General features: G+C 33.0%; 1 protein-coding gene across 1 annotated transcript in view; it reads right to left on the reverse strand.

The window, feature by feature from the left end:
• WWC3 (WWC family member 3) overlaps window positions 1–25,712 on the reverse strand; it is a 187,052-nt gene that overhangs the window by 66,426 nt on the left and 94,914 nt on the right. The window contains exons 4-6 of the mRNA XM_051984543.1: window positions 14,129–14,205; window positions 13,312–13,391; window positions 1,141–1,270 (exon numbers count right to left, since the gene is read on the reverse strand). Coding sequence (XP_051840503.1) covers window positions 1,141–1,270; window positions 13,312–13,391; window positions 14,129–14,205 — 287 coding nt within the window. The remainder of the gene's footprint in view (window positions 1–1,140; window positions 1,271–13,311; window positions 13,392–14,128; window positions 14,206–25,712) is intronic.

Raw genomic sequence — 25,712 nt, forward strand, 5'->3', positions numbered from 1 at the left:
TAACATATTGCTTGCTGTCTTGAGGAAGGGAAAGAGTAGGAGAGAGGGAGAAAAAATTTGGAATGTAAGGTTTTGCAAAAGTGAATGTTGAAAACTTTCTTTGCATGTATTTTTAATTTCTCAGAGAATGGAGTTTTCTAAAATTCAGAGATATATACAATTCAATTTGAAAAGATTCATCTGAGTTGGTCAATAAATCAAAAATTTCTCTCCTCCAACTGGCACCTCCCATTGTACTTTGTCTTTACCTCTCCTATGTATTTACTGTATTCTAATTTGTATTTTATTTATCCAGTGCCTTTGTTTTATTTCCTACTAGAGTGTAAGCTGTTCCAAGACCAGGAAAGTGTCTCATTTTATCCTTGTGTTACTAACATGTAGAAAAACGCATTTAACAAATTTAATGCATTTTAAATGCATTTAACAAATGTAATTTGAATTGAATTTTGGTGGTTCAATAAACATATGTAGCACAGAGTCATTTAAAGATTCTTTAGTTGGTTTGTAAAGTGCCTTCTGAAAGACAATAATGCTAAAAGTCTCTGAAAGGTAGCTAAAAGAAAAAATATAATGATGAAGTCTAGAAATGGAAAAGACAAATGGGTTCATCCATCGAAATGATTTTTGATACTTTCCCAGACTTCTAAGAAGAGCACTATGGTATTTTAAAGCTTTTAAAGCTTTCTACCAACAGGTTCTACCTACTTTCCCGGCAATGTCACACATTACTACTCTAATCCCAAATGTCCTTACTTTTCTACAAACATGTTATAACTGCCTTGGTCCAGTCTCCATATCTTCAATCATGTCTTCCTCAAATTTCTTTCTTCTTTCCATAATAGTTTTTGTTTATTAAAAAAATAAACAAATTTAAATAGTGTACTTGAGACTATAATCAAGAAAATTCAAATACAATATTAAGAATAGAAACTAGAATTATTCTATTTCCTGTTAATAAAAGACTATTTTCCTCCTAAACACAGCCAAAAAAAAAAAAAAAAAGAAAAGGCAGAAACTCAAAAGTCAAGGGTATAATTTAGAAAAGAAAATTACACATATCAAAAAAGATGTAATTGGTGAAGGGGGGGGGGGGAGGGGAGGCTATAAAGTTTTAAAAGGTTTACAGTCTGACATTCTTACTTGCATCAGATCCCGCCTTTCTTTTTCGCCTGTACAAATAGCTTTCTTTATGGTTCGGAGCTCACTCATTATAGCCTGGGCTTCATCCAATTTATAATTAGTATGAGCACTTGACATCTTACGATCAATTCTGTTAAGAAAAAATCAGAATGACAGCTTATCATTACACAAACATAGACATAAAAAGAAAAAAGGAAGTACAAGCTTTAAATCAATGACACTCAACACATAGAATTTATAAAGTTCCTTTGACATCAAACACCTTTAAAGAGCAAAAGAATGGTTAACACATCAATGTATTGGCATGGATTTGTTGACAGAACATCTTTGATACTTAATAGCTTCCTTCCTGAACATAAAGGAGGTAGTATGACTTTACTTGGCTGACTATACCCTTTCTTGTTACTAAAATGACATGATCTATTGTTGCCTTCACCCTCTTTATTGGGGAATCCTCAATAGATTTATTTTCTTTCATTTGCTCTAGATACAAGCTGTCCGAATGAGAACAATTTGGTTCAGTGTTTGCATTTCCTCTAAGAATTATTAGGCAAGAGGAGCCACTGTTTTAGTTCTTTGGGGTATAATTACAAGGAGAAAGAACCCACGGGAGGGAGGGAATAAGCATTTATATAATACCTACTATGTGCCATATACTGTGCTAAACCCTCTATGAACATCATTGATTTTCACAATTCTGAAAAGTAGATCCTACTATTTTCCCCATTTACAGATAAGGAAACAATAATGAGAATATATTCAAATTATTTAAAATAAAAGTTCTTTAATTTTATAATTACTAGGTATAAGGAAAAACATTTATGAGAAGTACTAAAGGGACAAATGAGTAATTTCTTGAGGATCACTAGAATTTGAATAGCACTTTCTAAAGAAACAAACAGCACTACCTTAGGAGGCTAAAAAGTTGAGATCACAGTAATATCACTTATGATTAATAAAATTTACTTAATTATCACTTATAAAAATACATATTTCTTTGCCATACAAAATGGAATTCTATTTTTAAAGTAACGAAATAAGTATTTATTACTAGGTACTGCACTAATTGATTTGCAAATATAATCTCATTTGATCCTGATACTAACCCTGCAAAGTAAGTGCTATTATTATCCTCATTTTACAGTTGAGAAAATGGAGACTGAATAGTGGTTAAATGACTTGTCCAGAGTTATATACAGCCAGTGAGCATCCAAAGTTACATAGATAGTAAATGTCTGAGGCTGGCTTTGAACTATGTCTTCCTGACTGCAGACCCAGTACCTTTTCCATTGAACTATCTACTAAAGGGAAAAGGGAAAAGGAAAGTACTTCTCTATCGAAAGTTTAAAAGGACAGAGTATAGCCAAGAGTTAAGTACTGGACTCCCTTTCTTTTTGCAGCCCATGCACCGGCATAACTTTCACCTAAACAATGGGAGATAAAAAGCAGGGTCACTTTCTAACACCTTCTCACTTTACATTTATACAGCATTTGATTTTTTTTTTTTCAAAGCACTTTCACTTACATTATCTCATCTACCCCGGTCTTTCCTCTATATAGCAAGCTGATCACTGTTCCTGCCTCCTTAAATCCTGAATCCCAAATGCACTATCAACTTCCATTCTGTCTCTTTTGTTACTCCCATTGAGCCACAAATTGCAAAAAGCTTTATTTAATAAAATTCTGAGATTGTGACTGAAACATGGTATCCAGAAACATGCACTGGACAAAAAGAAAGGAGATTTGGATTTTATTCCCAGCTCTGTCATCAATGAATTGCTTATGTGGCTTTAGGCAATTCAATCTCAGTGAATCTCAGTTTCTTCATCTGTGAAAAGGAAGAGAATATATCTGATGTACTTACATTCCCATCTTTGATTCTATACTGTTCTGACTCAAAAGGTTGAAATGAGTTACTGAAGCCCAGGTAAGTTTTACACATGTAAAATTTGGTAGCAAATTATATATTATAATTCAAATCCTACCCATAAAAACTGCAAAATTATTATTAGATTAATAGATTCTATTACCACATATAGCGCTTAGTATAGGAAAAGAGATTTCTTTTAGAGATAGATTCATATTATAGGAAAACCAGAAATAACTATGACACGTGATGAGGTAAAATCATAAAATAAAGGAAAACTCATAATGGCAGGAAACATTCTAGTTTTGTCACTATATCCCCAGTAATACCATACTTTGTATACAATAGTCACTTAAAAAATAAGAAATAGTCACTTAAGAAATTGTTGAAGTGAATAAATTTATCAGAGGGTTCTTTTGAGGATAGATGAGATCATGAATCTAAAGTATTTTGCACCTCTAAAATATAACCTTAAACTACTATAAAAAGAATATGTTCAAATGTACTTACAGAAACAATTTTGTATTTTCACTGATGTAGAAGGTAAGAAATGCTATTGACACTCCACAAATACACTTTATAGGGCCAAAAAAACAATAACCAATACAGAATATCAGCTAAAATTGCTACTAACCATAAGGACCACCTGCTTCCCTTGTAATAAAAGCCTTTCAATTGACAGATATCAAGAAACACATGAACTGGTGCAGAATGAAAGAATTAAGCAGAGTCAAGAAAACGATATACAATTACTACAATATAAACAGACAGAACCATACACACATGCACACACATACAAATCAAAAGTGAAGTTTGTAAAATTATAAAAAACTATGCAGAACTCAAAAGATGTGATACAAGAAGACACTTTTACCCCACTCCTTTGAAAAGGATGTAGTGACAAGTATTGTACAGTGAACATATTTTCAGACTCTTTCCAAGTATTGATCAGTTGTTGATTTTTTTCCTCTTATTTTGATCCTTTCAGTCTTAAAAATAGCATTATATGAGATAACTCTTTGGGAGAGGAAAGGAAGGAATCTTAGAAAGACTTTGGTGATATAAAAAACTACATATTTATAAAAACTATATTAAAAAGTATATTGGTAAATAGACTAATGTCTTAATTTCTGTCTTTTTGTGTGTGTGACCATCCCATATTTTAAAACATATTTCAAAGTGCTTTGCTTCATGAAGTCTTCTGAATACTCTCAGTCCTTTTTTCTACCTTTTGCCACCACTGAAAAAAGAGCCTACAGAGAATCACTTCTACTGCAATACCAATAAGCACTAGCAATATGTATATATGCTATACATATAAATCAAGAGAGAGAAAATGTATACACACACACACACACACACACACACATACACATATGACTCATCAACCAATATTTGCTTGATTTATACTTAATTGCTCACAAATATTTAAAAATATAAAGCAGATGAGATTTTTTAAAATTAGAAGTTTTAAAAAGTGGTTATATATTTACACTGCCTTTATCTCTACATAGAATGGCAAAAAAGCCAGCAGGAAGTAAAAAGAAGAGAGTAGACTCAGATGTAATATTAGCAATATCATTTGGTTCAAGAATTAGCAGGATAATTCATCCATGCATTCTTTCTCTCATATAGTTAATCACTAATTCATTCATTCATTCATTCACTCATTCATTTATTTAGCCAGCCAACTAGCAAATCAGCATGCCATAGCATACATGCAAGGAATCAAGAGAAATGGATTCTTATTCTGGTTTTGTCAGGGATAGTTATGGTTCTGTCATTTTAAACCAATCTCATAGGATTTAGGATCATTGAAAACAGAATGGGAATATATGAGATTATTTTCTCAAATACTCTCATTTTATAGATGAGGAAACTGAGAACAACAGCAACACAGTAACCAGCTTTTGAATGAATAACTTTCCACATATGCAAATGATGGGGATTGTACTAAATGATAGCTGAGATTCCTTCCACCTCTATCCAGTACATATAGCAGTTGCCTATATGAACAGCAATGTGAACTTGTAAATTAAAAGCAGTCATTGGCCATAAAGAAATGACCATCTTTGTACATGGAAATAATATTTTTAGCTACCTGCTCTTCTTTTGTCTTCTCAAAAGTCACTTTTAAATTACAAAAATACTGTTCATTCTCAAAAATTCATAGTTACTAATTTTATTTAATAAGTAATTTTTTAAAATCTTGTTGTTTTTAACTGTGATTTTAGTCATAATAAACCTATATGCTATAAATAAAAAAGTCTTCAAATAGCTTTGTCTCATTGGAAATTAAGAAGTATGAATGTTCCAAAATATGCTAATGTTCAGAAATATTGTTCATTTTATAATCTTTAATATAGAATTTAATATAGAATTTTCCCATCTAATACATAGCCCACATGATGAATAACATGGAATATCAAGAGTATGCAAGAAGTCTTTATTTTTTCCAGAATTTTTCCTTTAATTATTTCACTCATTTGAGCATTGTCGATCCAATACTTTATTTTACATCACCATTCCTTTCAATATGTCTAAAATCAATGCTCAATGATAGGTTCAAATAAAATTTAACTTCAGGATAAATCTGTAGTTATGGAGTGATGTGAGTTTTAAATTTTTTATGCTTCCTTTTTTTGGTGAAAAGAATTAAAGAGAAAGGAAGCATATCATTCAAATAATTGAAAAAAATTAAAATTAAAAGAACTTTTTTAGAAATCTCATGTCACCAATCTCCTCTCTCTCCCTAAAGTGTTTTATGTTAGTATTGTTTAAGATGTCAAAAGAATTCCATCAGCAGAAATACTACTAATAACTAAAGAGCCTTTTAAACTCCCACATCTTGAAGAAAAATGCTGCCAGGCCTATAAGCTCATTCCCATTTAATGCTACAGATTATATCCGAAAAAGAATGGAAAGTTTTGTTAAAACTCCTGCCTTTTACATCACCAGCCCTGGCAGGGGGCCTTGAGTTAACCACAGAAAGCTTCCTGCAAGCCTTCTATCAACAGCAGGTACTGTTTGGAAAGCCAGTTTTGCAGCAAGACCTGTCCTACAACCAACAACAATGGCCTTTTTGTCTCAGCACAACTTCTTTATGTTTTCCTGTTATCAGAATATTGGTTCTGCCTAGTATTTTCTTATGTGTCTGTGCCGAATGTGATATACTTTAATCTATCCTTTTTCTAAGAGCTAACAACTCCATTCTGTTCTGAAACTTTTGAAAGATTTTTTTTTCTCCATCTCAAATGCTAAAAGAAGGCCCTAAATATGAGTAAGCATTCAGTTGTTACATACAGATTTAGACTTATTGATATTATTGAGTAAAATAAAGAGTGTATTAGACAACTGTACCTCAGAGTCAATCAATCATTCAACAAGTATCAACTTAATCACACTGTTGTTTGCATCAATTTTCCCATCTACAAAAGGAAGGTATTGGAATAAATTAACATGTATTACTAGGAAGACTTGAATTCAGTTTCTAATTTTGATACATAATAGCTGGATGACCCTTGGCAAATCATCTTTTTAGTCCCCTGAAAGACTACAAATTGTAGGAAAGATGCTGATTTGCACTGGAAAAGGGAATTCTTTGAGATGAAATCCCTAAACCAAGGAAATCACAAGTCTGAGTCCTGAAATAATAATAATTATAATTATAAAGGACAACCAGGAGAGAAAAGAGAAGGAGGAGGAAGAAAAGGAGAGGAAAAGTAGAGTGAGGAAAAGAAGGAGGAGATAGTTTGGTAATTAACATATTAATACTTTTAAAAATTTGTTTGCTTGTTTGAGGTGAACCCATAATGGAGCTTAAGTAATAATTAAAACTGTAGGTAATAACAACTAAGAAAATGCCCATTAGTTGGGAAATGATGAGAGAAATTAGGCAACAATAGTGTGATAGAATACAGAAAACACACACACAAAGTACAACAGAAATGTACAAGTACACTAGTAAAACAAATAATTGAATGTTATGTGATTATAATAACTAAGCTGGGCCCCAAAGAAGAGTGAGAGTATAAGAATTTCCCTTCTCTTCTTTTCAAAAGTAGAGAACGACATAGAAAGCACTATATCGATATGCACATACATGTAAATATATACGTGTGTGTGTGCATACACACACTGAGGAATTGGACTGATGTGTTGAGTAGTATGGTTTAATTTTTTTATTGCTTTTTTCCTTTTTTTTCTTTTGAATTTCTTTGACATAAGAATTAGCCCTCTAACTTACATGAACTGATGCTAAGTGAAATGAGCAGAACCAGGAGATCATTATATACCTCAACAATGACACTGTATGAGGATGTATTCTGATGGAAGGGGATGTCTTCGACAAAGATCTAACTCAGTTTCAACTGATCAATGATGGACTGAAACAACTACATCCAGAGAAGGAACACTGGGAAATGATTGTAAACTGTTTGCATTTTTGTTTTTCTTCCCAGGTTATTTTTACCTTCTGAATCCAATTCTCTCTGTGCAGCAAGAGATCGGTTCTACACACATATATTGTATCTAAGATATACTATAACATATTTAACATGTATACGACTGCCTGCTATCTAGGGGAGGGAGTAAAGGGAGGGAAGACAAAAGATGGAACAGAAGTGAATGCAAGGGATAATGTTGTAAAAAATTATCCAGACATGTTCTGTCAATAAAAAGTTATTAAAAAAAAAAAAAAAAGAATTAGCCCTCTAGATAGAGGAGGGAAGATAGATCGATTGGGAACAAAGGTGATGTAAAAGCCCAAGGGAGCATTTTTTTTTTTTTTTATAGAATGTACTTCATACAGGTTGGGTACCAGACTAGTACATGTACATGGGTTCTAAGTTTAGCTAAGCCATTTCTTTTAAAGAGAAAACTACCCACTTTTAAACCAATAACTATGGAATATTCACCAGCTCTTGATCTGCTCCCCACCAAATCAACATTTTCTGGTAACCAAGGAAAAAAGCAAAACTCTTCCAAAATATCTCCATTGTAATCATCCCTCTCCCTCACTTTCCCTCCTCCAAAAGGGCAAGGAAAGTAACAAAGGATTTAGACAGGCAGAAACTGCCCTGCCCATTTAAAACAGAATTCTCTGATATCTTCCAACCTAGGTATAAATTCTGTTTGCTAGGAGGTACACACCCAACCCAGACAGTGACAATTGAAAAAACTCTAGTGTTCAGTCAGCTATCTTCAAAGGTAGGAACGTCAAGCATTATATAGGACAACACTTTGGGCATTAGCCCTTAGATCAAAGAAATGTGCAGAAGAACTAAAAGAGCTCACACCACAGCTCTCACTTCCAGTCTGTGCCAATGGCTAATGTGTTAAACTAAAGCAGTTCTTTTTCCTCTGGACTTAGAACTCTAGAGCTGGCACAGTCCCCTGAAATCATTGCTGGTAACTATTTCTCTTACTTCTCTAAATTTCTGAACCTCTTCAGAAATATTGCTTCCATTTTTGTTGTCTATTTGTTTTAATAATTTAATCAAATATTCCTTTGCTTTTCTGCATCTAAAATATATGTATTTTTAAATTTCCTTTAGGAACTGTGTTGTTTTTAAGAACTTTTAAAATGGATAATCTGTCACTCAAGTATCTGTGAAAGTATTTACAAAGGTGTACATTTAAAAACGTCTCCCCTGAGAGCCTATATTCTATTTTCAATCTCTAGCTGCATAAATTTGCCTTGATACCCAGAATGCACTTTCTCCAAAATTCCACCTCTAGAAGGGTTAACTTCCTTTTAAGATTCACCTCCTATTTCATCTCTAATGGAAGCACACTTTCCATGCCATCCTATTTGTTCATTTAGCTCTTTTTTCCCCCCTCAAATTACCTCACATTCATATTGGTATATATGTTGCAAGTTACAGAATAATTTATGTTTCTTGAGGGGAAAGAATCTTTTTTTTTCCCTTTTTTGTTTTTCTTTCTTTCTTTTTTTTTTTTTTTTTTTTTGCTCAGGCAATTGGGTTAAGGTTCCAGGGTCACAGAGGTAGGAAGTGTTAAGTGTCTGAGACAAGATTTGAGCTCAGGTCCTCCTGATTTAAGGGCTGGTGCTCTATCCACTGTGCCACCTAGCTGCCCCTTTTGGTTTTCTTTTGTATCCCTACCAACTAGGACAGAAACGTATATATCAAGTGCTTATGAGGCTGTGGGTATTGTAATTGAGTGTTTGGTGTCAAAAAGACCTAAGTTCAAATCTTACTTTAGACCAGATACGTACTAGCTGGATAATAAGACCTGAGAAAATTATTTAATTTCTTTCAGCCTCAGTTTCTTTATCTGTAACATAGGAATAACTGCACCTATATTACAGGGTTGCTATGAAGATCAAATGAGATAACACATATAAAGTGCTTTATAAGCTTTAAAGGATATACAAATGCTAGCTATAATGATTAATGAAAGTCTATTGAACTAAATTGACTACAGTTCTTTTCCCCACTATTACTAGCAATTAAGTGTTTGTTGATTTATTGGCTTTCCTTAAATGATGTTAAATGACATCAAAAGGGAAAATAATCTAGAAGATTTTTCATTTTTTCTTTAACCACTAATGGTTATGGGTCATAATTCAAAATTTGTACCTATACACTGACCCACCCAATAGAAAAATAATATTCAATTATTACAGATTCAGTTTAAGCTTCCCTCAAATACTTAAAGTAGTATGTAAAAAAATTATAAAGTATAGCACCATGAAGAAGGCTTAATGTAAAAAATATTAAAAGGAGCACATCTTAATACTGCTTTTATAAGATACAAGAATATGTTTCATAGGTTTAACAAAATAATTAGCAAATTATTGCAATTAAAAAATGTCAAAAATTTAAATTTAGATTAGAAGTCCCTTACCACAACCAAAAAAAAGGTAGCAGAAAGCCAAGGTTATTAGAATGTAAGCTTCTTGAAGGCAGATATTATTGTTTGTTTGGGCGGGGGGGTTGTATCCCCAACACTTTGTACACTGTCAGTCATATAGTAAACATATTCACCTTTTAATAGAGCTACCAAGAGAAACAAATTTTCCCCATCATATAATTAGGATCAGTAACAGTGGCCTCTGTTTTCTTTCAGGTAATAACAGAATAATTTTTAAACTCTCTTCCAGGTTTTTCTTCTGATATAAATATAATTTTTCATAAATTTACCCTCATTCACAGATATATAATAAGTGAATGGGCAGTATTAATTTGCCTTGAATACTGAATGCCCAATATTCCCCAGTGGAAAAAAAAATCATTTGTCAACTTATCTTGGGCTAGGAACAATCCCTTAAAGCGAAATTAATTCTGACTTCATTTATTTCCCTAATGTACATGTGTGGGAGGAGTTCATAAAAAATAACATTCTAGCAAAAAAGCAAACTTCAAGCTACTTTTTAAAAATTATCCTATCATTACCTGAAAGCAAAATTCACTATGCCACCTCTCTAAAAAAAGATCTTCTCTTTAAAAAAAAAAATTACAAAATATTCTTTTTTCCCCTCACTTATGCCCAAGAGGAATGAAGAATTCTGTGCCAATAAGGAAATCTGACCAAGATAAACAAGTTGAGGTTAAAATACTGGAACCAGCCAAACTCCTAGTGAGGCACTCTGGAAAAGAATACAGTGGATATTCTGGGAAGCCAGGACAGCAGAAAAATTTCTAGAGGGAAATTGAAGGTCCTTTCTTAAAATTACTGTTGGGTATGAAATCAGTGCTCTCAGTTAGGAATATGGAGGAAAGCAAAAGAAGAGATCAGCTTGTTCATTCTTTGATCCTGTAGTTAATCAATCTGTCAATAAGTTTATTGTTGCTCAGTTGTATATGGCTCTTTATAATGCCTTTTTGTTTTTTGTTTTTTTGTCAAAGAAATGGAAGTGCTTTACCATTTCCTTCTTCAACTCTTTTACAGATGAGGAATTGAGGTAAACAGAATTAAATGACTTGCTCAGGGTCACACAGCTTGGTGTGTGGCCACATTGGAACTCATAAAGATGAATCTTTGTGACTTCATTCTATTCTATGCATCACCTCACTGCCTCTCTCTAAAAAGTACATTTTCTTTCTCAAAATTTTAGATAAAAACTTCATTACTGTTGTTTTTTAATTCTCAACTGAGAAATTTACCAGAGCAAAATCTTAACATCAATTCTTTTTAGCAAGTGAGCTCATCCAAAAAAAAAAAAAAAAAAAAAAAGTGACACCAGAAACCTGAATATCATAACATAAAACCATTTAACTACATTAATTCTCTCAGGCTGAGTAACTCAGGAGATGAAAAGATTATGTGCCATGTACCATATGCAAAGGATGGAATCACAATCAATATTTTCCTCTTCCTCCTTTGTGGTTATGCAACTTAGAACATGTGCAACAAAAACTTAATGTTAATAGAGCAGGGTGAGAAGTCAAAACCAAATGAAATACTGGTTTTCAAAGCATCTTAGCCTCCAAATCAGTTAATAGATGAAAGGCTGGGTCTAGGCAGTTTTCAGTGTGCTCGACTGTCATGTTCAGTTTGTGAGTTCTTTGAATATGTCATCTATCCACCAATGGAGTGATGGGAGAGGTGTATGTATAATATCACAAGGAAATGGCATGTTCAAATAAACTCTTTATACCAGGAAGATGGTGGGAAGGAAAGAAAAGGACAGCTTTTGCCAAATGATCAAAAAAAAATATTAGTTCTACTTGTGTCAGACTAAAGTGCCACTTGGTTAGTTTTCAATATTAATTGATACCATTCCCAGATGCTTTTGTATTTTACTTTTCCTATGCTTTTCAGTTTCAGCATCATGAATTCTATGTATTTTCATTCCTTATTTGAGTAAGCATGGAGTTATAGATACATTATCTATTTTTCCCCTTCCTTAAAGATAGGATTGAAATGATTAAAAAAAAAACTTTTGTTCAGCAAAGTTATACTACTTTTTCTAGCTACAGTGAAATTTGAAATATATATCTTATTCAAAGTCAAGGCTAACACATACATAAACACACACACACACACACACACACACACACACACACACACACACATTGTATCAACTACTTGTTCAGTAGGGGCAGGATGGTACAATGGAGAAAAATATTGGCTCTAAAGCTAAAGGACCTGAGTTTAAATTTCACCTCTGTTTAATACTTATATATGGTCTTGCACAAGTCATTTATCCCTCCATGGATCATACTCATCTCTAAAATAATGATTGAACTAGATGGCTTTTATGATCCCATCCAGCTCTAGAATTCTATTCCCATAACAGTACAAATAGAAAAAGAATTAATCAGAACATAAGATTCTGAGTAAAGCTTTTGCCTGCTGGGCCTCCCTCCCTCAATTGTAGAATAAAGCTAATAAGCAGATAGCAGAAGATAACTAGATTAAAGGAAATAAGCAAGACATTTTTCTATTCAGCATTTGAATATTTTGAGATTAAACTACTATCAAATCACATAAAACTGCATATATTTAAGAAGAGTAAACTTTTTTCAACTTGCTTATTATTAAAAAAAAAAAAAAACCTGTCATTTCACTCATTATAAAACTAAAATGTGCTAAATAATTATTTCTTGTCTTCTTATAAACATTATAACAGAAAAATTATAGTAATAGGCCCAGTTTGCAAAAGTGAACTCTATCAAGTACTCAGGTGAAGGGGAGATGTAACAAAGCAAATACTGATGCTTATGGTTTGTTTTTGTTTTTAAACATGGCAAAATGGGAATTTGTTTTTCCCAATTATGCATGTTTGTAAAATGTTTTGGGTTTTTTTGCTCTCATAATGGGACAAGAGTGAAAGAGAAGAATTTGGACCTGAAAATGAAATAACATTAAATGGTTTTTTGGACACTTGATCAACCACTATAAATGTTCACTAAATGAGTTAATCCTCTAAAAAGTGAGAATTTACTTTTGACTTCTGAGTAGGAGAAATTTCAGGATTTCATATTTCAAATAAAGGAGAAAGACTAGATAAATAGTTTATCTATTTTCAAAACTATGTTTCGAAAAACAAACGTGCCTGGCTTCTAATTTTTTTTCCCCATGTCAAAGAGCTAAGCAGATATCAAAAGTGTATAGTCCAGGTAAGACTGGGAAACAAAGAGCATTTTTTTAAAAAATTAAGTCTTATGCTAACTTCAAAATACTATTTAAAGATATTGAACAAAGATCCATAGAATCAAATTAATATCTCTATCTATAAATAGGTAGAGGCTCTCACACACACACACACACACACACACACACGCATACATATATTTGCATAAACATACACATGTGTATTAAAAAATTTCACTCACTCTTGCAGTGTCTCCACTCCTTTTTCTTTATGTTGCAATTCTTGCTTCATTTGTGTCAGCTCTCGTTTTAATCTGGAAAGCTAAAAACAAATGCATTTTTCGGGAGGTTTATACAAGCAAATTAAAGGTAAACATTTCTGCTATCTGAATTCATTTCTTTCAAAAGATGATCAATCATATGCTGGCTAAAAATGTATAAGTCATGAAAACTGAAATATTTGGGAAATGACAATCTCACTGCTTAAATGACAATAATTGGCACTACTGGAGTAACTTTTAACTCTCAAGTGATATAATTTCAAAGGGATATAATCTATTATAGAAACTAAATGACTGGTAATTCTGAAAAGATGAACAAGGTTTTAAAAAAGGAATTCTACCTTCCATTACCTAATAAAGAGGATAAATAAAAATTAACATCTGCTTTTTTAGGAGAATTCAACACCTCAAGTTGTTGTTTGTTTGTTTTGTTTTTTGTTTTTGATTAGCTGATTTGTCCTTAAGGAAACTGAAGACAAAACCTTATAGTAAATTCATTAACTGGTAAAATTTAAGAGAATGAAACGAGAAAGAACTCTGATTACATTGTTTCCCATGGCTATTCTATTATCATAGGCATATAATCTGAATTTTTAAAATAACAGTCACAAGCTATCCAAAATGATAACTTATCAAAACAAAAGCTTACAAGTCTCATTAAACCATCATTTAATGAGAATTTTAAAAAAACTTAATGAATAATTGAATGAAATAATTTTATTGACGTGAAACATATATATGACAGTTTTATTCATGAAAATATGTATGTTTTACTTACTCTATCACGACGGCTTGCAATCTCTGCTTTAATTTGATATGGGTCATATTTTGTGTTTGTTGAATATCCAGAGAATGCTAAAAAGAAGAAAAAAATTTTACTTTACAACAATTTATGCTCCATATCACCTCAGTCCCTAGATTAGTCATTATATATGCACACAAAAGCAAGAGGTTTGGCATAATTCTAATATTCACAGAAAGCATATTTGTAAAGTCAAAGTTAAAAGCCAAACTTGGCTACTTATATCCATCAATGTTAAGTATTTAATTATTTTTTTTTTAGTAAAAGTGTAATATTACTATTTCATCTTATGAAGAAAACAATATCTCATTAGTTATTTCATATTAAAGATATTTTAGATTCAAAGCTGTTAGAAAAGCAGCAAACATTTAACAACTGACACTGCATTTTTTGGTAGTTGTTTCTTTGTGAATTTTCTAATTACTATCATAATAATATCTGTGACTATGAGTAACTACTTATTTTACAGTTTCAGAAAACCATTTCAATGAGTAAAATCTTAATGATCCAATACATTCAAGAATCAGTACCACATGTAATTAATTTTAAGTTTTTAAGATTAACTTTTATACATAGCTTTTTGATTTCATACTCTCTGTGAAAACTCTGTGAGATAGACATGAAAAACAAAAACAACTTAAAACTCAAAACTTTTTGGCATAAATGTTCAAGCATCTCAGCTGTTTACTCATCTTCTTAAATACATTTTAAACTTTTCTTGATGGCTGACTATCAGAAATATCCCTCCCTATATTTTCCTAAAGCATTCTGTTCAGATCTTGACTTGACTCCATCACACATTACCTTTCAAGAGGAATAGTTAGATCCATTCATATTCCCTCTTTCAAAACATTAAGCAATCAAGAACAGAGATTGTCATATTTCATTCTTGCAAATCTTCATTGCCTAGCCCAATGCCTTCCTTGCATATAGTGAGAGTCTGGAGAAGAGTGAATGTACTGAAGGGAAGCTTAGGTGAAGTAACACAAAGTGGGAAAAAAAAAAACTGAACTAAGGGGGCAGGTGGTTGTAAATGAACATCATTGAAACATTTAAAAATTCTTAAAAGAGGGCAGAAGGAAATTTAGAAAGGCTCACAATAAATCAAGGCAGTTTTAATACCATCATATTAAATTTAATATACTTTTAAAGTGTACACAATAAAAGTTCTCATTTTCATATAGGATTCCTTTTTTGTATACTGAAATGTTCATGTTTACTAATGTTTAAGCTGATAATAAAAAAGAAAAAACTTGAAAGGCAGAATCAAGAGAATAAATCATGCAATAATTGCAACAATATAATTGAAAACAATGCCAAAGGGCAGCTAAATTCAGATTAATTGCTATAAGCAATCTTAGTTTCACAGAAAACGATGTCTTTTTTTTTTCCTTCGCAGGAGGAAGGTGGGGGCCATAAGGTTATTTTGTCAGTACATTTTACTTCACTTTTTCTTTTCCACAAAGTAGAGAAAGTATAGAAGGAAATAATGATGATGTTTAAAAAAAAAAAAACTATCAGTAAAAAATAACAAATAAATGGTGAATGTGCTATAACGTACTCAGGTCCTTAGGTTCTATTAAAAGGTATTGTTCACTGTCACTAAATCAATGTTCACTTCTATTCCCCACCTCTGTTCCAGTTTCTAATTACAACTTCTAATCTCCACCTCTATTTTACCATCCTTGATCTCTTCCCTTTTCTGACTTTTTCTTGTTTCCCTTTCCTATTAATTTTCTGGGGATTTTTGGTCTCATCAACTTTTCCAGGGAATAACTTGGCATTTACATCTATTAGGAATCAATGACAATCTTTCCAATAGGCAAAACAAGCATTACATTGTCTCAGAAACAATCAAATCTCAATGATATACTTTATTATATTATATATTGTATTACATATTATATAATTAATATTTATGTAGCACTTTCAAGTTTTGCAAAGCACTCTATGTACATTATCTCATTTGATTCTTCTAATAAAACTGTAAGACAAGTGCTTCAAGTTGTCTTATTCCCATTTTATAGAAAACTGAGGCTCAGTAAGATTAAATCACACAATTATTAAGTTTAACACAAAGCATTCAAATACAGAACTTTCCTGACTCTAAACTCAGCATTGTTTCTATTCTCTCAAATCTTTTTACTTCCATTTCTAGGTGTAAAATTGTTCCTGGAATATAGCTGCTTGATCTACAATAACTGAGGCTTTGCTATATGTAAATTCTTTTTAAAGGGCTTCATTTTTGCCTAGGGTAGAAATAATGTTCAAATCCATAAAAAAGGAATTAAGTTAGTAATGTAGTGGTTAAATGGCCTCAGTTGAGAGTAAATGCAAAATTAATTAAAATGATTCTTTATTAACGTATTTTTTAAAAAATTAATCATGCTGGTAATTTAGCAAAATACCTTCCATCTCAGCTTGCTAGCAAAGTGCAGGAGGAAAAAACTAGCATGGGAATTAGAGAGACTGGTTTCCAGGTTCAACTCTTGTCATTAACTTAGATGTGTAATCTTGAACAAGTAATTTAATTTCTCTGAGTTTAAGATACCTCCTCTGTAAAATGAAGGAATTATAGGGGCAGGTAGGTGGTGTAGTGAACAGAGCACCAGCCTTGGAATCAGGAGAACCTGAATTCAAATGTGAATTCATATAATTAACTGTATGACTCTGGGCAAGTGTTTTAGCCCCAATTTCTTCCCCTCCAAAAAGGGGGAGTGCCATAAAAGATAATCACTAAGTCCCTTGTAAACTCTAAAGTTCTATAATTATCTGTTAGTAGCTAATAAAAGCTACTTATCTATTATACTAGCTAATAAAGGCTAGTTTTTATTTTAAATTTTTCTCAGAGAACCACAATCTCCCCAAAACTTAGATGTTCTCAAAACAGTATTGCACAGTCAGCAGCTACAGATCTGAGACCCTTTATTACTCAAACCTTTAGTCCTACCTACAATATCTGTAAAAATTTACTATGGTTGAGATGTCACTGTGTATGTATGAAATCAAAATAAATAATATCCTCTATAATACTATTTTAATAGCCTGCAAAGTTCAATATTAAGTTCCAGCCTTGAAAGTTTTCAGGCATAAGTATGAATAACAAATAAATACCTGAATGACCAAAATAATATGGAAATCATCAAAACAAAACATCAAAACAAAAGCATTGTCTTTTCTTTTTTGCATCACAGGCCAATGGTGGAAAAAGAGGGTAAATTTACTTGGATACAACTATCTGACAGGGGAGAAGGGGAGGAATAGTAAAAGGAAGCGTATCCTGGAATACCATGAGGTTTCTAAGGTGCTTAAAAGACCACAAAGTATCCCCAAGGAAGGCCTTTCTGAATTTCTCTTCCAAGGTCAAAGCTTCAAAGACCCCATCTTAGAGCAAATCATTCCAGCCTATTCTGAATATCCATTTGCAATATACAAATCTGTAGTTAACTTTTTGGATCATTTACATTAAAAATGGGGGAAATGATCGAGATCATTAATTTCAATCACAGAATGCATATTGCTAATATTAACTGAAAAAACTGAAACAAGTATTTCCCCCTTGTCAATAAATTATCTTAATAAATTTCTACAGAAAATATAAGCATAATTATCCAGTTTGGAGGGGTTCAAATTCTTTCTTTTGACAGATATTAGTCATATAAAACTAATCAAGTCTTTTAACCTTTCGATGTCACAAGCAACTCACTAATATTACAAGTTACACACAAGTAGCTGATCTGATCTATATCAGAGAAGGGAATTTTCACACTGAAAGTTACACACACACACACACACACACACACACACACACACACACCTAAATTTTTGAACCCAGTATAAAGGTGGGGATGAGGAGGACAATATATTTTAGGTTTTACTTCTAGTGGTAAAAAATTCACAAAAGTAATCCAAATAAATCAGGAATGTATGTGAACTCTGTTATAAGCTTCCTGAGTAATGCTCAGTTTCTCTTTCTTTTCTTTCGTTGTTTCCTTCTATCATTTCTTCTTTCCTTCCTTCCTTTATTTCTTCTTCCCTTTTTTCTACTCAATTCCATTTCAGAGATAAATATTAAATAAAATATTCCAAGTCTAACATTCTTCAATAAAGGAATTTTTATGATACTGCAAAATAGTAGTTGAGCGATGAGAAGATAAATCTCCCTATAGCAGTAGATTTTACATATATTGGCAGATATAGTTGAAATGTTGCTTGCTTTTGCTAAATACTTTTTTTTTTCCTTTCTTTTTTTGTCTTGGTTACAATCATTCTCCCTTACACTATCAGGTAGAACATACTCTACTTCATCTCTACTTATAAAATTCTAAAGAATTCAAGTCAGCTATCATTTTTTCTTACTTTATAAATCAGGGAAGTAAAGCATAGAAAGGTTGGAATAACTTGAAAGAATGAGGACTAATAAAAATTTATGACAACTCAGATGCTGTGACTATTAGTATGACAATTCTGCTTCCACTGAAATAGGCAAATCCATAATTTGAATTATTTCCTAGCAGTTTGGTTGGACAGATGTTATAAACAACTCACATATATCACATATCTAGTATGTTGTATTGTATTGTACTGTGTAGTAGAGAGAAGTCGGGTATTTTTTGCTCAGCCAAAAAAGATAATTTTATAAGAGATCAAATGTGATTCATGTTTCAAAAAAAGAAAAGAAGGTATTTTGCTCACTGTGGGAAATTAGTGGCAATAATAGAGAGATGTTACACCTTTAGAGAACACTAACCTTAAGAATGATCTCTCCAAGAGATTATCACTTATCAGTGGTTGTGTAGCTGCAGGGATGGCTGATTAAGGGAGGTTGCTTAAGTGAACTAGAGAGCAACCTAGCAAAGGACTAACAAGAACAGACAGGTTCCAAACTAATACTAATTATCAAGCCAATGAGAAGATTCCCACAAAGAAGCACCTGTAAAACAATCAAGAACAAAACTGACAGGGAGTGGAATAAAAGGGAGGAGCTACCAGCAAAGGAACAGTAGTTTAAAGCCCTTAAAATCCAACAATACTATTGGTGGGTAATTTTGCCATGTTTGGTGGGCACACTTCCAAGCTGAGAGTTTTTTTTAAAAGTTAATACAAGTAATTATGTCCCTATAAACAAATAAGGCTTACCAGTCCTTGGAATTGACACTTATCAGATAATAAGCTTCAAAAATGCAGTGATACAACCTTTCAACAGGATCCATGTTCGCCAGTCTGTCCCAACATGTCCATGTCAATCAGAACAAAAGGCTGGATAGATTTGTCAGTGGCTTTTATCTTAGGTCAGATAGGAGTAAGGAAACTCTTTAAAGAGAACAAGTGGAAGAATCTTTATGGGATGGGCAGGTAGCCTAAGAAAGAATGTTGGCAGGATAGGTGACTGATAATGAAGAGCTTCACCACCACCTCATGATGGAATTTAGGGTGGGTCTAAAGCCCTACTTTCTCACTGAATTGATAAGGAAATTTCTTTCCCAGACACTTGATGTCTGACCAGCTTGGGTATATCTCTTGGGATTTGGCTGAGATCACAGAAACTTGGATATGGAAAGGATCTTTAAAGTTACCTGAAAAACACCCACTTGTTTATTTTATATATATTCACTTAATTACATATTATCTCCCCAAAGAGAGCAAAAGCTTCTTTAGGGCAAGAATTGCTATACTTTTGTTGTTGTTTTTGTATCCCTCTAGTACAATATCTAATTTACAATAGATGCTTAATAAATGTTTTAGATCAGCTATTTAATCAATCTATTTCAACCTCCCTCCAAATTAAGAATCCCTTCTGGAGCCCACCTGACAGGTGGTCACACAGCCTCTGCTCTAATGCCTTGAGTGATGAAAGGTTCTTAAGACAGGATGGAAAAGATAATCTAGGAAGAAAGACAGAAAATTATTGTGAGAGGGTGGAGAAAAATCAGTATTAAGAGAGAGGCAAGCAAAGAGTGTATTTCAAAAGTAGAGAAAATTTCTAAACCAATATAGCTATATTATTGTTATGAAACTCCCCTTGCTTCTATTCACCCAGAAGTCCTCTTCCATCTTCCATGGAATACCAAAGATTCAGGTTGCAGCATCTGAAAGGATTATGAAAACATGTGCTTCTTCTATCCTTCTCTCTCCCTAGATGTTGTGCTTGATCTAGCTGATAATTTATATAAATCTAGCTCCAACAGTCATTCTTGTCTATCAATACTGCCCTTTGTACAGATGTTCCAATTATCTAAACCAATAATGACTGGGCTTCTTAATCCAAGAAGTAGAATTTAAACTAACATTATGTTGCCATGAACCAAACCACCATGCCATTATCAACCATATCACCTATACTCTTGGCCTTCTTCCTCTTATTTGTGAGTCCCTGGCCTCTCTGATTGGCAAACTTTCACCTCTTCTTGCTGCAAATCAGGCCACTATTCTATTTTCTAGGTATTTTCAAACCATACTGCTGCTCATGTACCTTTGCCCTCTCTTTTTCTAACTCTGACTCTCTTTTATATGTTCTAACAGAATAGATGTATATAGATGAAGAGAATAGATGAACATCTAACAGAATAGATGTTCCTTGAGAGCAGGGACTGTCTGTTTCCACAGTACTAAGTATAGTGCTTGGTATACAGAAAGTGCTTAATAACTACATTTTAAAATTCATTCTTCATTCATTTAGTCACTTATTCTAACTTCCCCTCAGTTCTAGCTGTTCATGTATAGATGACTAGCTAATCACATTTTAACCTTATCATTTTGAGAGTAAAAAGCACAATGGTCTTATAAGAGAGAGCCATCTGCACCCAGAGAGAGTACTGTGGGAGCTGAGTGTGAATCACAACATAGTATTTTCACCCTTGTTGTTGTTATTTGCTTGCTTTTTTATTCCTTTCTCATTTTTGTTTGATCTGATTTTTGTTGTGCAATATTTTTGTGGAGATGCGTATAGAAGAAATGCACATGTTTAACGTATATTGGATTACTTGCTATCTAGAGGAGGGAGTGGGGAAGGGAGGGAAAAAATTTGAAACACAAGGTTTTGCAGGGGTGAGTGCTGAAAATAAAAAGATTTAATAAAAAGAGAGAGAGTAAAAGGCACAAGTATATTAGGGAACACAATATTCCTCAGCTCCAAAACACTAGCCCAAAAAAAGCATACTGAAATCACATCATTTTTTAACTCTCTTTCATTTACAATCACTATTATTAGGAAAGAGCAATCTAGAAATTATTAGACTTCTATCCCTAAATGAATAGCGCTGGCCTCAGAATCAGAGAAACCTGAGTTCCAGTACTACTTCAGAAATATACTAGTTAAAAGACCCTGGCAAGTAACTTTCTCTGTGACTCTGGCCATCTCTCTTAAGATTATAAATATCAGAACACTTACTGCACTACATTACATATACTATATATGTATATATGTATTTTTGTATATATACTGAATCCAGATTTTATTTTGTCTATAATTATTCACCAAGTCCAGTTACCATACTTTTTCAGTTTCCTGGCTATGAAATAAGTTCTAGGATGCTTATTTCTCCTAATTTGAGTTCTCAATACTTTGCACAGACTATAGTCTCTCATGCCTAGCATATTCTTCTTCTTTACCTCTGTCTTTCAGAAACAAAAACTCTCTTCAAGGTTTACCTTAAGTGCCATCTTTTATACAAGAGATTTCCTGATATTCTCAATGGATAGTATGCCTCCCACAAAGCACTAAATTACTTTATTTACTTTAACTTTTTTTTTTTTTGTATTTATTCATCTGTCTATAAGCAGAACATAAGCTTCATGAGGGAAGATAGTTTTTCCTTTTTTTCTTTGTATTCCCAGTGCCTAATAGAGTGCACAATTGAAACATTGGATAAACATTTGTTGGATTGATTTGTTTTTAATACAAACACATGAAAAGCACTAAGGCTTGCCATTCACACTTAAGGATGCACATCTGTTAGATCTCAAAGAATCTTGTTATACAGTAGCCATATTTAGCCATATCCAGTACACTTCTCATGAAACTGGTTAAATAACTCAATCTAAACTCCAGTGACAGACAGCAACTTGCCAAGAACTTGGACTAGCTCCTAGATTCCTTTCATAGTATCAGTAAGCAAACAGTTCAGAGGGAAAGCACATATGTACTCATATTCCTGCCAATTGTCTCTGGCATGGTTAGCTCTTTAGAATAACAAGACCAAACAATACAACACAACACAATAAACACCTCTCGATCCAGTTCAGAAAGCAACACATAAAAATGGAACTTCTCCCCTAAAAAATTCAGATACTTTAGGTGTCTGAGACATAACCCAACAGTAATGCTGGCAAGGTGTTCTATGGAAACACCAGTCAGTTTGCTTCCTCTATCAGAAATTACCTGTCATTTCAGAAATACCATTCTGTTCTTTTCTTTGACTAGACAGACAGAATTCTTTGAGGCTTAGAAAGGAATGCATTCAGGACATACAAATTTTTACTTGCATTATGTTCTCACAGTACCATAAAATCTAGTGAGGCATTAGTTTCCTACACTTCATCTTTTCCCAAACCCATAAAGCAACTTTGTGGCCCTATTCCTTCTACTTTTTACCATGGCTATTATGTTCCTTTATTATAGAAAAGGAACTCAAGTGAATTACTATTGCCTAATTTTCTTAATTACTTCAAAACTCCTTACTGATTTGTTCATCATCATCATTATCAGTCCCAATCTCCACCCTTTCAACATACTAAACCACCAATCTTGGAACTATGTATAGAATTTGTATGCACATTACTAAATTTAACGTTCTATCTTGCATTAAAAATTGTGCACATCTTTACCTCATCTATAAAATGGGAATGTTAATAGCTTTGGTAGCCATGTCACATGACACATGGGTGTGAGGATCAGATGTGACTATGTATGAAAAACACTTTGCAAACCTTAAAAGATTTAAATAAAGGTCAGAGGTGAAAAGACAACTTAGTTTAGTAACTTCAGAATCAGGAAATCTGGGCTTGAATACTACCTCAGACATTGAAGAGTTGTGTTTTCATGGGCAAGAGATTAAATCTCTCTCAGACTCAGATTTTACTGCCTTGCTGTCCATAAAACAACTGTTCAATTTATCACTTCCTCTCATTCAGGCCTTTATTATCTCTTCCCTAGACCATCAAAATGACCTCTTAATTGTTCCTGAATACCAGTATTGATAGTTTAGTGGGTTGAACTAAGTGAACGTAGGTGTTTATGGGGATGATGACCAAATCTTTGGATGATGACCCCTCCCAGACAAAAAACTTTGAGACCTAATAGGTGTTTTCCTACTTTCATTCTCTTCCTTCTACAAAATATCATCCACAGAGTTGTCAAATTGGTATTTCTAAAGGATAAACCAGCCATCTGCTCAAAAAGCTTCAGTGGCTCCTCACTGCCTTCAAAATAAAATAAAAATTCTTTGGCCTAATAACAAGCTGGATCCAGTTTTAAGGACAATTAGATAACACAAGTCTAGCTACCAGGACTGGACATGTTCTTTCTTCTCACCTCTACTTTGTGGAAAACCTGATTTCCTTCCAGCACTACCTCCTGTCATAGACCTGTATGTGTTCAATAAAGATTTATTAAATCAATTAATTAATCAATACAGAACTCTCCTGTATTCTTCAGTAATTCCTTAACTTTTTTCTTCAATTTAATTAATATTTATGGATCACCTTCTATATGCAAGAAAGACACAGTCATCTTCTTGTCCAGTGTTTTCATTTGTTGCTACAAAAGCATTTTTGTCAAAGTGATCTTGGTAGCATTTGAAAGGAACTGATCAAACTGGACTTTGTCATATATAATGAAATGTATTCACTGAGTCTTAATAGCAGACTCTGTAAAAGTTTCAGTAGAATTTCAACTATAAGATCTTGGATGCATGGAAATGAACAAAATTTCCATTAAGTGCAAGTTTGAAACACTGTCCTCTTTGTCTTCCAAATTCAGTGAAGATAAAATAATCTGTTTCCTATAACTGGTACTGAGCTGACCTAGCCAATTTAGCTGATCCAATATGATGCCTATTATTAATTAATCCATGAAGAATAGGAAAATATACCCTACTTCAAGGGAACAAATCTTAATGTCCTAAACATCCTCCATTCTTTCAAGGAAGAATAATGCTTCATGAAATAGGACGCAAACATATAATCTCCTTACAATGGGGAAAACTGGAGCCATGGATTTCACCCTAGCATGTATGGAAAACTCAGCCAAAAAACAGCAACAAATGAAACTAGTAATCTGGTCATCTTAACAGTATTCTAATCTAAATATTGTAGGTCAAACTCTCTAAAATATAAGTTGTAGTAATAACCAAAGAGGCAATATGGTATACTAGGCTGGATCGCCAAGCTTGGATTCGTGAAGATATGACATTATACTTCATTCCTGACATTTACTAGCTTTATGACTCTAGGTAATTCATTAAATTTTTATGTGACGTAGATAGTTGCCTAAAATTTTTCTCTTGCATCATAGGTGGGTTGCAATCTGCCCTACTGAGAATTCCCCTAATGCCAAAATTATGGATTTGAATATAATAGCGTTTTACCTGACGAATTGGTAACTAGCACTATGGGTCTCTGTTTCTCTTGTTTAGTAAAATAAAACCTCCCAAATATGAGCTCCACACATAAGTGGTGCTATAAACAGGGCATTGGAATAAAGGCTGAAGTAAAATCCTACCTCAAACACTTACTGTTTGTATGAACTCCTTGAGCAAATCTCTTAAAATACCTAACTCTTCAAGATGTTGTGAAGATAAAATGAGATAGTATCTGTAAAGTGCTTTGCAAAACATAAAGTGCTATAAAAATGCTATTATTATTATTATTATTTCAAAGGCTTAATCATCAGGACAATCCTAATCTTGTTACCATTGGTAGAATGAAATGTTCAATAAAGTCTCTCAAAGATATATATAGTAAAATGACTACCTATTCTGTTGGAGGATTATTTTATTGAAAATGGCTTAAAGTCCTATGGATTTCATTGACCAAGTCCAAAATGCTTATACTGAAAGTAGCATAATCAAATACCTGGTCACAGTTACTATCTCAAAGTCTGCTAAATAAGCAATAAGACAGACTAATCTTAAGGTCTCTGAAAAAACTAGAACATCTTGTTTAAAGATTTTAGGATATATGATTTCTTTGTCAGAGAAAGAAAAAGATCTCCACCTATTTGTTACTATATTCTTCTTCAGATGACTATTAGAAGCAATGTGGCATGGTACACAGAGTACTAAACTTGGAGGCAGAAAAGGTTCACATTCAAAACTTACTTCTGATACTAATTCACTATGTATTCATAGGCAAATCACTGAGTTTCAATTTTCTCATCTGTAGAGTACCTACCTCAAAGGGTTATTAAGAGCTTCTGATGACAAATATGTGTTAACCACTTTACAAGCTCTAAAGGATTATATAAATGTCATTTTTTGTTACTATTGCCATATTCCCCAAAATACATTCTATCTTAGGTATTGAAAGAAGATGCTTTGTGCAAATGAAGGAGCTCCTCTTT

This window comes from Antechinus flavipes, chromosome 3, assembly GCF_016432865.1.
Source record: "Antechinus flavipes isolate AdamAnt ecotype Samford, QLD, Australia chromosome 3, AdamAnt_v2, whole genome shotgun sequence".
Taxonomy (NCBI): Eukaryota; Metazoa; Chordata; class Mammalia; order Dasyuromorphia; family Dasyuridae; genus Antechinus; species Antechinus flavipes.